Source organism: Ciona robusta, chromosome 8 (assembly GCF_009617815.1).
Source record: "Ciona robusta chromosome 8, ASM961781v2".
NCBI classification, from domain to species: domain Eukaryota; kingdom Metazoa; phylum Chordata; class Ascidiacea; order Phlebobranchia; family Cionidae; genus Ciona; species Ciona robusta.
In genome coordinates this window covers 990,000-1,004,302 of record NC_143242.1, presented here as the reverse complement: position 1 = coordinate 1,004,302, position 14,303 = coordinate 990,000, and the positions used below count along the sequence as shown (strand labels likewise).

The window sequence follows — 14,303 nt, the reverse complement described above, 5'->3', positions numbered from 1 at the left end:
AGGAATTGATTACACTGGTTGCACGATAGACTTAAATCGGTTTCCTACTCCAGGACCTCCATACCTTCCACCTCAACCGTAAATGTGAGAATGGATTTATCGCTGGGCGGTTGTTCTTGCGTCTCGTGGTTTTTTTCTGACAAAGCGTATCAGTAGTGTGGGGCAAGATGGGACACTTAAGCACATGTTGCCAAATATTTCCAATATCAACATCGGATAGAAGACGGTTTTTGGTTAATGCCACGAGTTAGTACTATCATTCCTTTATTCATTAACAACAATTTTAAAAAAAAATATTAAAACAGACGAGAAGTTATTTAGCGATTCGCACACCAGGTGTAATTTTACAAATTCGAAAACACACAGGATAAGACCGTACAGTTTAAAATCATTGTTAATTTTAAATGTTAGGTGAATTTAATGATCTGGTGCTACGAAAACGGGACCAACAAACATCAAGTCCAACCACTAGTAGTAATTGAGAAATATATTTCGTCTAAAGGGCATCGTCAGTCTCTGCAAAAGAAGCGTATAAAAATATAGCAAAGTAATCGTCAGAATTTCAATTTGAATAAAAGAAGAAATTATGTTTAAAAATCAAGTTTTAAAGTTATAAAAAACGTTGCTCGCGGGCACTGTGGCGTCAAAAAGCAATATTTCGTTTTTAAACCTGTATTTAAAGTAACCATATAGGAGTTTACCATAATTCGAGTAATCATGTCTGATTGGTGCTGTGTTTAAAATAGCAAGACAAGAATGACTGTGTAAAACAAAAAGTTTATATATATATGTACATATATAGTAGGGTGGGGGAAGATGTGACACTTTGTCAGACGAGACTTTTTTAATTTTCTTTTTACGGACCCCCATTTAATAATAATCAGGAAAACAAGGTTACAGAATTATTCGACAGTATTATCACGACTTTATAAAACGCCCGTCAAAGCTGATTACTGTTTTAAATATAAAAAAAATGTGTAAAATAGAAACAGTATACTTTGGTCAGGTAAAAATGCGAAATAGTAAGGTGCTATTTTTTAATGCTCGCTAAATCATAGTAAAGCCGAAGAATTTTTTTAGTTTGCGTGTGCGAACGATTAAACTGGTTTCATAGCTTCATAAAACAACCTTGAATATTTCGTACAGTTTGATTTTATCTCATAAAACTAGTTTTAGTTTTGTAAAAACCACTAATATATAAGCGTGCAGAAAATAGGCAAGGGTCAAAATGACTTTACTTTGGAATAAAAACAACAAAAAAATATCGGTTTAACGGTATATATATGAAGTTTACATGGCAAAGAAACTAGCACAGCCTGTTAAACTCGGTAGGTTAACTACAAGTATTAGAATACTGCTAATGTAAATATATTTCAATTTAGAGTCCCATCTTCCCCCACTTTGTAACTTTGTATGTTTTAATTGCTAAACTTTGAAATATTTGCTTTTAATTTAGTAATTTATAGCCTACCTCAGGAGTTATTCAACTATAAGATACTGATATAATAAAAAGATAATATTTTAAAATATATTCTAAATTTGGTCATTTGCACTTGGTGATAATTTATAAGAAGTGACTTGTGCCAAAACCAGAGCAGTAGTACCCAATTTGTAGCAAAAATAAAAAAAACTTTATCAATAGTTATTATCAATTTTCTGTTATTACAAGTTGATATACATTTGTAGAATACAATATTTATCCATTGATGTACGAACATTGCGTTCAAACAATACCAATTGTTATGCAATAATATAATGTATAGGTAACATGTTAAAAACTATAGCAGTTGGGCAAGAAAAAGAATGTTTCGACTTAATTTTCAAAGCGTACAGTATTATTTCGTGTTAGTTACGTATATTCCTATTTATAAATACACTTAATAATCAAAATTAACAACGATTTTAAACTGTCCCATCTTATCCTGTGTGTTTTCGAATTTGTAAAATTTCACTTGTTGTGCGGATCGATAAATAACTCCTCGTGTGTTTTATTATATTTTATTAAATTGGTGTCAATTAGTTTTATGAGACAAAATCAAACAGTACGAAACATTCAAAGTTAACTATAAAACTAGTTAAATCGTTCACACTCGCAACTTACAAAATTTCATGGCCTTTACTGTAATATAGCGAGCCCTTAAAATTAGCACCTCACTATTTCGCAATTTTACCTATTCAAAATTACTGTTCATATTTAACGTATTTTTTAATAATTAAAAACCGTAGCTAGCATTAAAGCGATTTTATAAATTCGTGATTATACTGTCGAATAATTCTCTAACATTATTTTCCTGATTATCATTAAATGGGGGTCCGTAAAAAGAAAATTAAAAGAAAGTCTTCTCTGACAAAGTGTCCCATCTTCCCCCATCCCACTACATTTTGATTTTTAAAATATTGGGCAATATGTGCTTAAGTGTCCTGTCTTCTCCCACTCTACTGTAGAGCAAAAAAGTGTTTCTCCACCGTATACCGTACATGCAAAATGCCAGTCTGAAAACTGTTGTTGTGAAAGACCCGGAGCTTCTTTGTCGTAGCCAAAAAAAATCTGTGGTTCGATTTAAATAAATGGATGAATAAATTTGTTAAAAATCGGTGGTCTGTTTAAAGCACACACAATATACCGCGTTTTAGTTCGTTGAGTGAATATATTTGCACATCGTCTTTGTTTTAGTTTTGTTAAATTAGAAGATTTTTAACCGGTAAATAATTTTGAGCTACACGTTTGTTATCTAATATTATGTTGTGGCAATAAATACGCTGTATTAGATACACTTAACTTGTCTATAGAGTAGGGTGGAGGAAGATGGAACACCGTTTGACTATTTTCTCGTCTCATTTAGTAGTAAACAAAGAATATTCAAAGAATTATAAAACTATATCCTCACGACTCCCATTGACCGTTGTTAGTCGTTTAAAACATGTAATAATGGTATTTTCGTCCACTCTACTATGTATATATATATAAAAGTCGTACAACTATTGCTTCGGAAACTTCGAAACTGGGTTAACTAGATGAGCGTTGTTCAGGTTTCGAATTCCACACTTCTTCGCTCTCATTGTGTTGTGTGTACAATAATACGCAATCAATATCCGAGGTTCGTTCAGGGTGGAAGGATATAACCGGTTACGGGTGCTTAGACATGAATTGGTAATTGGAACAATAGTTTGAATTGATTTTAGTTTTTGGTGATCTTACCAACAATGGTATCATTGATGACGAAATCCGATATCGCCGAAAATAATACTCGAACTGGAAGGCGAATATCTGCCACAACAAAACTTTCGAACGAACGATGTTTAAACGTCGCAGGGTCGAGTTTTCCGGGATTGGAAACTAAGTTTCCGAGCGGTAAATTTGTCCAGCACGGAAGTTCTGCCGTTTGCAGCACAGGTGTTCAGTGCATAGCCGAATCTGGATTACTGATTAGGCCGCTCCAACCAGTGGAGCTGATACAACCATCAGTCAAAAAAGAAATAGATCTTTTAAAAGGTCAAAGTAACCAAACAATACTAAAACCAACCCCTTGTTTTGATCAAGATAACAGACAACCACCAACAGCACCAAGCAGCACACCAGTTAATAACCGCGCAGAGAAAAAAAATACTTTAGAAGTTCAACCGTTTTATCGAAGCAAGTGCGTATTTATTTTCATTTTAAACTTGTAATGTATTGTAAGTTGTGCGTGTGTTTTGCAGTTATATGAATATGTCTGCCTTAACGAGCGAAGATGGAGATCTTCTGCTGCCTAAACTTGAAAACCGAGCGGCAATTATTCAGGAGTATAACCGGAACAATGTGCATACAGCAAAGACCAGCATTTCCCAACACCGCTTTCCTGGTTTAGCGAAGGGTAAACAAAAATATATTTTTACATTAATTCGCACAAGATAGTTATATAGTAGAAGGGGAGAAAATGGGACACCTTCACTCTATTTTCTCGTCCCATTTGGAAGTAAACAAAAAACTTTCAAAGAATTATAACACCGTATTCTCACGACTCCCATACACTGTTTTTAATTGTTACATTGAAATATTATGTGCTAAAGATGTCCCGTTTTACCCCCACTCTACTGTATCAAATGATTGAAAAAAATAGCATTGATTTGAAATAAAGCATATATTGAATTTGAGCAGATACGGTTCGAGAACAAAGTAGAAGTGGAACAGCATGCGAAGGACTTGCTCCATACTTCGTACAAAGTACTTTAAACGATGTCGAACGATTACCTGCAATTCATCCACACGTCTGGGTAATATACAACAATATCTTACCGTGATGTACTTACGTTGCTATATTAATTACTGTGTTTATACAATACGCTTTGTCCCCCCTTGAAGACCGCGATGAATAGAAATATTCGCTTTTGTAAACATTCGCCCTTCGTTTTAAAACAAAGAAGTACATCTCACCTTTAATTGGAGGAGTCATATGGACTGTATTATTTGCGAACAAAGGAAAACATAAAAGGACGCCAGAACAATAAAGATTTGTTTGTTTAGTTCTGTTAGGTTTCGTTCACATCTCGTTGTATTCTAAAAGAACTGCGAAACAATATAAGAAACGTTCTTTCTGCTAAGGGCATAACATACTTACGAAATTATATATGCGACCTATATAATTTTCTCTATTAAACATATTAATGTATAGAGTTCCCGTGATGAAAAACGGATTGAGTATCGTGGTTTTGTGTCAGCTCTGCCAATGTCAGCATCCCGACCGGGTACAGTCCGGGATAAATTTAGTACAAAGATACAAAAAACTACAAGCAATAAAATCAAAACCGCCAATAAAGAAGAAACAGTGAATGAATGTTGGCGCTGTGCTCTTAGAATGGAGCATTTCAAGTGTGAAACAACGAAATATATAAGGTTATACATTTTATCACTATAACGTGTGGTTTTTAACGTTTTCCTTGTATTCTTACACAGAATCGGTGGTGGATTCCGACATAGCTATTGGTTTGTACGTCAACTGATTGAACAAGCCAAAGAAGAGGAGGAAAAACAACTTAATCTACTTCGGCATGAACAACGAGTTATATTTACAGAGAAACTTGCCTGGAGAGTCAACAGCGATGGAAAAAGTATTTTTTTGGTTTAGTTGCAGTTTTATTAAGACCTATATGTAAAAAATGATTTCTTTTGGAAGTTTGCCAAAAAACAAACTAACTTGCATATGTCTTTTTCTTACATTTATGTTACTCCTAAGATTCCCTTTCTTATAATATCAAAACGAGCACATGAAAAAAACTATTTCCGTAAATCATTTTGCAACAAGTACCGTTCGAATACCGTTCAGAAAACAATTTTCACAAATCTAGCTGCAACGTTATTTTGATCACAGGAGAGCGACGAATTAAAACGTTTGTGCGCTCGAAAAGTGGACGCCGGATTGAGAAATATGAGTATGTATCCGAGGACGTATACAATGAAATGGTTTCCCTTAACGCTGCCGGCAAAAATGCAACACATTCTGCAAAGAGACGAATGAAGGAAAAGCTGGCTGCTTCGCTTGGACTAAACGTAGGAATACGGATCGAGTTTTAATATTCAAATCAAACTATAAGCATTTTACTCGCATCTATTTTTCCCTAAACTAAATGATTCATTTCTTATTACTTATATAGTAGAAAAGGGGAAGACGGGACACCTTTAGCCATTAATATTCAAACATTTGGATCGTGTTTTAAACAATTAACAACGGTCTATAGGAGTCGTGAGAATACGGTTTTATATCACTTTGATGTTCTTTGTTTACTACTAAATGGGACGAGAAAACAGAATGAAAATGTGTCCCATCTTCCCCTACCCTACTATATCATACATCAGTGATCATAACTGGGGTTTATTTTACAGAAAGAGGATGCAAATATGTTGGATTCATGGGATGCACAGTCAGTTGGTGCGGATGATGTTGCACTAGATGATGATGGCATTCCGTTGCTGAACGATGAGGGTGAATTAATTAGTATAACCGATACTGAAACGATTAAGGTAAAATATTGTTAACTTATGTCGGTACTTACTTATATTAGGGTAATGAAAGTTTGGACAATTAAGCAAATGTTTTTCCATATTTAAATATACGGCTTTTAGGAGGATACCATGAATTAGTACTTCCAAAATATATAACTTTATTAATTAAAACTACTTCAATGAAATGTATTAAATCACACGAGAGTTATTTAACGATTCGCAAACAAGCAGAAGTTGTCTAAATCCTTGTTATTTCTTATTTATTAACAAATTTAATATTACGAATACAAATAAATAACACTTAAAAAAATATTGTACACTTTAAAAATTAAGTGAACACTCTCTGTCTTTAATTTCTAGATATCACCTACAGAATGTTATTATATAAAATATAGCATACTTATAATGGTTGAATTTCGTTGATATTTTCTAAACAATATTTTGTTAGAACTCTTTTCTAATAAATGTTACAGCAGGTACCAATGAGAAACAATGAACGTTTTAATATAAACAAAATGATTAAAATGAACTATAAGTACTGAGTCAGCATGATATGTAGCCAAGTTGATGTTTTTTTGGTAGTTTTTCATTGGTACGCCATTTCAAAAGCAGTTAATCAATTTTGCCGCGCGTCTTGTTGGACGGTTAAAACACTGTCGAATAGTATTGTCAAATTTGGTTTCGTCTACCATCAGGGGACCCGTAAAAGTTGATTTAAAAATATTGTTCTTGTTCTGTGCCCCAACCTATCTATAAGTCTGTAAAAGCAGCTCCCACGGCAAGTTTAGTTTTTTTGTCTCCGGTATGACGAAAGAATCATGAATAAAACTTCAAGTGCAAATAGGTTAAGTGGCATTATTTATGTAAACTTCCTAAGCATTCATTAATTTTTATTTGAATGATTGCAGAGAGCAAAACAGCGGCGTAACAAGAAGAGAACTGACGATGAGGACTCCTATGATGAAAGTGAAAGGGCGGATAGTGGTCTCGCATTTAGTGACACAGAAGCGCGCGAGAGGCGTCGAAGGAGACGTGGATTTGATGACAGCGATGAAGAAAGTATCTCTGGAAGGCGAAAAGGTGGTATTAATGACCGAACTGACGTCAGTCAAGCCGAGGTATGGCGTGAGGGTAAAAAAACTAGAGACGAAGATGGCAATTTATCAGAGGATGATGAGACTATGCGAGGTGACGAGAAGAAGAAAAGACGAGGCGGTAGAAGAAGAGAATCAGTAGAGTCAGATTATGAAAGTTTAGCTGGGACAAAACAACGTGGTAATAAAAAGGGGAGACGCAATGAAGGTAATGAGAGAGATGATGAATATGAAAGTGATTCGCAAAGAAAAAAACGTCACGGAAAACATGGTAGGAGAAAAAGTCAACATTCGGAAGAAAGTTTGGATGAAGGGAGTCGAACAAGAATAAGGCGTAAAGGGGGAAGGAAGCACTCGGATGATGAAAGTGCATCTGATGGTCATCGTAGTGGTAAAGGTCGTCGCAGGCGCGGTCAAAATAAACACAGAGGTCGTGCTGGTGGTAGTGATAGTGGAAGTGAAAATAATTTTCGCACTGGTGGAAAAAAGAAGAAAAAGAAGAAAGGTCAGGCAGGATCAGAAACTAACTCTGACATGGATAGTGATAACTTAGACTTGCACCGTAAAAAAAAGAAGCATTACAATCGTGTTGGCTCCGATTCTCGAGATTCTTTATCTGATGGTAGCAAAGTAGGCAAAGGTAAGAAAAAGGGTCGCCGGGAAAGACACTCGGACTCTGAAGACTACAGTGAAGAAGGAAATGAAAAAAAAGATCGTCGTCGAAAACATAGACATCGTAAACACAGCTCTGATGATGAGCACAGTACTGATGGTGGGAGAAAAAAACGGGATCTTAGAAATAAAGGTGGAAAATCAAGAAACAGGACATCTACATACAGTGATAAAAGTGACGATTCGGACGTCATGATGGGAAAGGGAAAACGTAAGAAAAAACGAAAAGGTCGCCATAGACGTGATGAAGATGCTTTCGATAGTGACGAAAGTTACTTTTCGGGTGATTCCCGGGCGGAACGTAAACGTAAAGCAAAAAAGAAACGCAACCAAGGAGACGACCAATCCGATTATGGCAGTGGCAGTTCTCGATCCAGTTCACCACGTGGTCTTCATAAAAAGGATAAAAAGCGCAGAAAGGGGCGACAACGTCGTGGCTCCAGTGGCTCTAGTCAAGAGGATTCTGCAGATAGCGACCATAAGAAGACGAAAAAAGAAAAACGACGTGGATCCCGTCATCGTCGACAGCGAGGAAGGAAAGATTCACAAAATGATTTTTCCGACGAATCTTACGATTCTCGGGATTCCAGATATTCAGATGGAAGTAACGATCATAGAAAAAAAAGAAGACATCGAAGAAAGCAGGGAAAACATCGTCGACACCGAAAATATTCAAGTGGAGATGATGAGGGTAGCAGTGAGGATCGGAGCTACGAGGGTGAGAGATGGAGACTTTGCAACACTGAATTCACTGTTGCATGCTTTGAATCTTTGTTTCATTAGATTAGATTAATGATGGCTGAACTGCCCTTTCAATCAGAATTTCGGATTATCAAATGCCCTTTACATATATATTATCTCGGTTTGACTGACGAAATTAATTGCACATTGAGCATTTTAATTGTAGAAGCGTACCAACAAAATTTGATTTATTAATTTAATCGAACTTATTAGTTTTCTTCTCGGTGTAGGTAGAAGGCGCCGTCGTCATCGACACTACAGTAATGACAGTGATGAATATGCATCTGTTGACAGTGGAGCAGACTCAGCCTCACAAAGCAACAGAAGACATCACCGCAGGCGTCGCCACCGCAGGCGAAGGTATAAAATCTAGTTGCTTAATGTTTTATGAAACTGAACGGAGTAAAACATAGAAGTAGTTCGGGCTCGGATTACGAAAGTCGTTCTGACGAAAGTTCACACCGAGATCGCCGACGCAGAAGACGTCGAAGACACAGTAGCAGAGGATCTGGATATAGCTCAAGCACTTCTGGATCACACAAAGTAAGATCATTGTATGATGCAAATGGTAATTATAGTCTGTTTAACTCTACAGCGAGGTAGGAGCAATCGCAAACGACACGGACGACGTCACCGCAGATCATCAAGAAGCAGCACAGACAGTGATTTGGATGACGATTCCCGAAGTCGAAAGCGTCACAAAAACCGCAAAAAAGGAAGAAGGCACGAACATTACTATTCAGATTCATCCAGCGATAGGTTTGAAGAAAAAATAACATAATTCTAACATCACTTTTTAACACCTCATTATTTATCAGGCATCGGCACAGACGAAGAAGACGCAGACATCACAGTGACAGCAGTTCATCTTATGATTCTATTTCGTCGAGCGAATATTCAACTTCAAGAAGGAAACACGATCGAAGGCGTCGCAGAAAACGTAAAAAGTTTTAATCTGAATTTTTTTAAAGTATGTGATAAGGCAAGCTAAAGTTAAATTTAAAATAGACAAATATGATGACGATTCTGATTCGTACAGCGAGGACGACCGAAAAGGAAAGCGGAGAGATACTCATAGAAGACGTATGTTTAGTATTTTTTCTAAAATGACAAAACTTTCTGGTACTATACATAACATACATGCAATAGACCGCCGTCGAAGATATTCCACGAGCACCGAAGAAAGTTCTGCAGGAGACGAAAAACCATCGCGTAGAAGAGACAGACACAGAAGATCTCGGTTTGTCACATAATATATGTAACATTTTAGGTTTGAAACTAAACTACTATTAACAAACAGAAAACTGAGCGACTCCGACTCCGATAGTTACTACTCCTATGAAAGAAGGCGACATGGCAAGAAGAAACGACCGCCGCGTCCCCCGAGTACCGATTCTAGCTCGCTTAGTTCAGAAGAAAATGCTGAGCGGTTAGCTAAAATGTCAAAAAAAGAAAGGAAAGCGTATGAGAGGCGTCGACAAGAAAAGATCGTAAGGGCAGAAAAGCGACAACAACAAAGAAAGGAATACGAGCGCTATATTGATAAAAAAGAAAAACGGAAGCAGAGGTAAATTGTGTCAATTTTTGCTAACGTACCTGAAGCACTGCGTTTTGATAAGTTGAAAATATTTATAGAAGAAGAGAGAGAGAAGGCAAAGACTACGTATCATCAAGTTCTGACGATGATAGTTGGGTCGATGGTCGAACTGCGGTTAAATATGACAAAGGAAGCCGTCGAAAAATTTTGGATAAGAACCAAAAGTCAGATGGAAGAGATATCGGATATGATGATCCGTAAGAATATCGAGATAAATATTTTACAGAATCACCGAAACGAAGGTTTGTCTTACTTGTAGGGACGATCCTTGGAACAAGAAGTCTCATAAACGAGAAAAAAAGAAGCAACGGTCTCAGAAGAAAAAACAAGGGTCAGATTCTGATGTCACCTCATCAGATGATAAATCGGATGATGTGGCGAGTCTTTCCAAACAAAATAAAAAGAAGAAGAAAGAAAAAGGTTGAATCAGTTTAATTGACTTTTAAATGTCAACGAATCTTATATATAAATACATTAAGTTTAATTTATACTTGAATTTATATTTTTCTAAATCATCAGGAGCAAAGGGACATTCTTCAGATGACAGCGATGACGTTGAATCTATTTACGAAGACGTTTTTCAGGAAGATGGTAGGTCTATGGAGACATGAGAAAACGGGGTATAAAATTGCCAACAGGATACGGATTTGTGGGTACTGGTTCAATTAGACAGGCGCGTCTTTTTAAAGAGAACATGTATTAACGCCTATTATTGAATGAATGCTGTAACTTTGCGTGGCAACGATAGATGTCTTAACACGTGTGGTCTGTTACATACACCTAATAGTGCCAGTTTACGAGTTACCATGAATGTAACTGGATGGGTGGCGATAGCTCTTTTTGGGATTTTTTACTTTTTGTTTTATGCATGGCTAACAATTTGGACAATCCATTAGTGACCACACGTACGTCCACAGTAGTATCCGTAACTTCTAGGTCAGGCGCGCTAAACACTGTGGCACGACGCCAAACAAGTTTCAGTGTTTTCCAAAATAAATTAACTTGTTAGTTATTTTTTACAAACCACTAAAGTTAAACTGCAATGATAAACTATTCATCCGTAACAGGTACAGTACAAAGAAGACGAATGAAAGTAACAAAAAAGAAAGGATCAAAAGTTAAAAAGGTTTACGAAGATGATGAACTGGATGCCGAATCAGAATATGATTCAATTGGGAGTGCGGATGCCGACAAACTTATTTCAAGACAAATATGTTTGTTATTTGTAAATTACAATGTTAAAAATTATAAAAATTAAATGCATATTTATATAGATGACAAAGACGGCGAAGTAATTCGACTGACGAAGGATGGGAGGCGCATCAAAGACGGGAAGATAAGTAAGGAGGTGTTTGATATTAGTAAACATCAAGAGAAAAAGAAAAAGAAGAAGAAAGAGAAACAAATGTTAGAGAAGAGTTATGAAGAGGAGTACGTTGAAGAATTTATGGACGAAGAAGGAAGAATTGTTAAAGTAGTTAAGAAAGTAAGGTTATATGATCATTTCACGTTGACTTAATTTAAAAAGTCAACAATTCTTAACTTTGGAATCCTATAGAGTAGACCAACGTCTCGAAGATTTCAATTTCTATTACCCCAAACCATTTTATTCGTCTGCTTAAAATTGGATGCTTTTTTGTCGGGATCCATTTTTGTTTTAGATCAAAAAAAATAAATAAATTCAAACTTCGCATTCTTTGATAGCGCTTAAAGGAAAAAACAACAGCTTTAGGAAAACGACCATCCACACCATTAACTGGTCAACGAAGAGTTCAAGTTCTATTTTTAAAGGGTGGGACACACATGCAGGTCAGGACTGTGATATTTTACAAAATAAATAGTAACTATTTCAACTCGTTTTTTTCGTAGAACCGCCTTAAACAACTTTTGGAAAAATGTTCATTGAATGATTCCGATCCTAGGTTTTCAGTTTTGGCACAAGAACACGGCACATCTGATCTCGACGAGAAAGGCAAAACTTACATGTAGTTGCACAACCAGAATATTACTTGTATTGATTTCTACAGAAGGCGCTATTGACTACTTATCACATTATCGCTTGGTGGAGCCAGCTAGCCTTGAAATTTACGGAAAGGCGTTTTTAGTTGAAGATAGAGATGAAAATTATCTTTTAAACATGGAAGAAACAAGAGTTGCATTAGAAGGTATCCCAAGTCTACAGGTTGGTTCATGAAAATTGAAATTATATTTCTGTCTTCGGGTAATTTACTTATGAACATTAAGTATTGATATAAATTCATATACCGAGAGTAGTATTGGTGTTGTATTTTTATAGAAAGCGCGAAGAATAAACAAAACCTTACTATTAGTATTTTTTAGGGAATGAGTGACAAGCAAATTAACTACATTTTGAAAGTGCTTGGAATTGATGAAACAACTACAGTAACATTCAAGATGTTTGCCGTTGTTTGTGCGCTTTGTGAACGATTTCTCAGCATTGTCGAGTAATTTGTATGATTTTTTAGATATATTCAGATATTCACTAAATTTGCTTGTACAACCAGTGACCAAACTCGACAGTGGATGGAAATAAACGATTTGGCGGATATGGAACGAAAGATCGGTTTATACAGAGCCATGTTCTACTGGAACACAAGCTCAGATCGAAGTTCGAACTACATAAAAGTGACTTCACTTCGAATCGAACTTATTGCTGGGGGTTTAAGTCGTGCACAGGAAGATTACGTCATAAACAAAATAGAGCCAAATCCCTATAGAGAAGTAAATAGGTTTTATTTTTGTGGGCTTATAGATTGGGTTGCTCTGCTGAAAGGCGACTTGAACAGCTAACATATCGCAACGTATGGTATAGGATAAATGAATTTGTCAAAAGAGGTGTTTAAAGTCACATAAAATTTATGTTTGAGTGCTTAATTTCTTGTTTGTTAAAGGTCTCGTTCATTGACTACATGGCGTTCATTCCTTTATTTTTGATCACCCATGAAAGTATCATTGACAACCCCCTGGACATGTCAAGAGACAAAATCAGCAATGATAAAGTATTGGAGCCCCAAAGAGACATGGTATGATAATCTTCTACATTTAAAACATGTGCAACATCTATCAGCGTAATTTGATGTGACAAATAAGTAAAATGAATGTAACCAGGTACCTCTTGGTCGTCCAATGACAAAAGCAGCAGCAACTACTATGAATTCTTTCCCTATACCTTATGAATTTGAAATACAACCCGGGTAAGACTTTTTACAAATACAAAACGTATCCTCTTTGTTATAAGACACTTTATTTATACGTTTAAAGATATTATATATAAGACACCGCACGTCATTATGGGCGCAGGTGAACTTGGGAAGGCCGTTTTACGGTATTTGTTCGTCCATCGCGTATGTTGGGCATGAAATGTTATCTAAATTTCTACTATAACAAATAAAAAGTCATCAACCAAATGAAATATTTCAGGTTTACACCCGCAAAACGCATTCGATTGAAGTTGCGAGTTTCAAAGGATCCAACAGTAGATGGCGATCGACGTGACTCATTTGCAAGCAGTGTATATTGACTCTCGTTAATTAAAATTGTATAAACTGTAATTGTTTGTAACTTATTTGCACTGTAAAGCCTTCTTGAGCAACGCTACAGAACAACACTCTTGTTGTTGTTTCTTTTAAATGTATAGGTAAAAATGAATAAATATCCATTACAATTAGGAGCAACGTCGTAATGATTTTTCATGGAAATGCCTTGAAAGCCGGTGAAATTTTCTAATTTTGGTACAGTTGATGTGGAACTATTTACGTGGCCGTAAGTGTCCTTAAAGAAGACACTTAACGACAATTCTTTGTCGTGTACGAGCTCTGTGGAACAAAGTCAAATACGTACATTCTACTTGCCGAAATTCCCCCAAAAAATTCTTGCAAAGTTATAAAAATAATAACTTTATTTGTCTTTTTCGATTACAGTAGCATGGACTTAAAAGAATTTTAAACAGACAGGATATAGCGACAAAACTGCAGTTGTTAAAACACACTTGGAGTTTAAAATATATTTATATCTGTTTGAAAGAAAATAAGCGAAGCAGCTCCACTAAGCGAACAAACAAGAAATTTTTGTTTAATTATTATCAAGTAAGTCTTCTAATAGAAACAAAAGACACGTCCCGTACAATGAGGGGGGAGTCGGGGAGGATTGACTCGAGGGTTTGGTCATGATGGAAAAAAAAAACCATAAAAATGTAAAT

The 14,303-nt window shown here is 36.0% G+C and overlaps 1 protein-coding gene across 1 annotated transcript; it reads left to right on the top strand.

Moving 5' to 3' along the window:
• Positions 1–251: 251 nt before the first annotated feature.
• On the top strand, positions 252–13,773 carry LOC149732040 (uncharacterized). Its single transcript, XM_089882147.1, has 28 exons — positions 252–3,638; positions 3,700–3,854; positions 4,139–4,254; positions 4,653–4,873; positions 4,934–5,088; positions 5,349–5,527; positions 5,861–5,998; positions 6,889–8,464; positions 8,718–8,847; positions 8,901–9,030; positions 9,083–9,246; positions 9,306–9,427; positions 9,496–9,570; positions 9,637–9,727; positions 9,788–10,054; positions 10,123–10,281; positions 10,344–10,504; positions 10,604–10,675; positions 11,152–11,298; positions 11,359–11,570; positions 11,789–11,893; positions 11,954–12,056; positions 12,112–12,266; positions 12,425–12,549; positions 12,610–12,826; positions 12,997–13,128; positions 13,214–13,299; positions 13,526–13,773. The coding sequence occupies exons 1-28, from the start codon at positions 3,205–3,207 to the stop codon at positions 13,623–13,625; spliced, it is 5,727 nt and encodes a 1,908-aa protein (XP_089738273.1). The 5' UTR covers positions 252–3,204; the 3' UTR covers positions 13,626–13,773.
• The last annotated feature ends 530 nt before the right edge of the window (positions 13,774–14,303 follow it).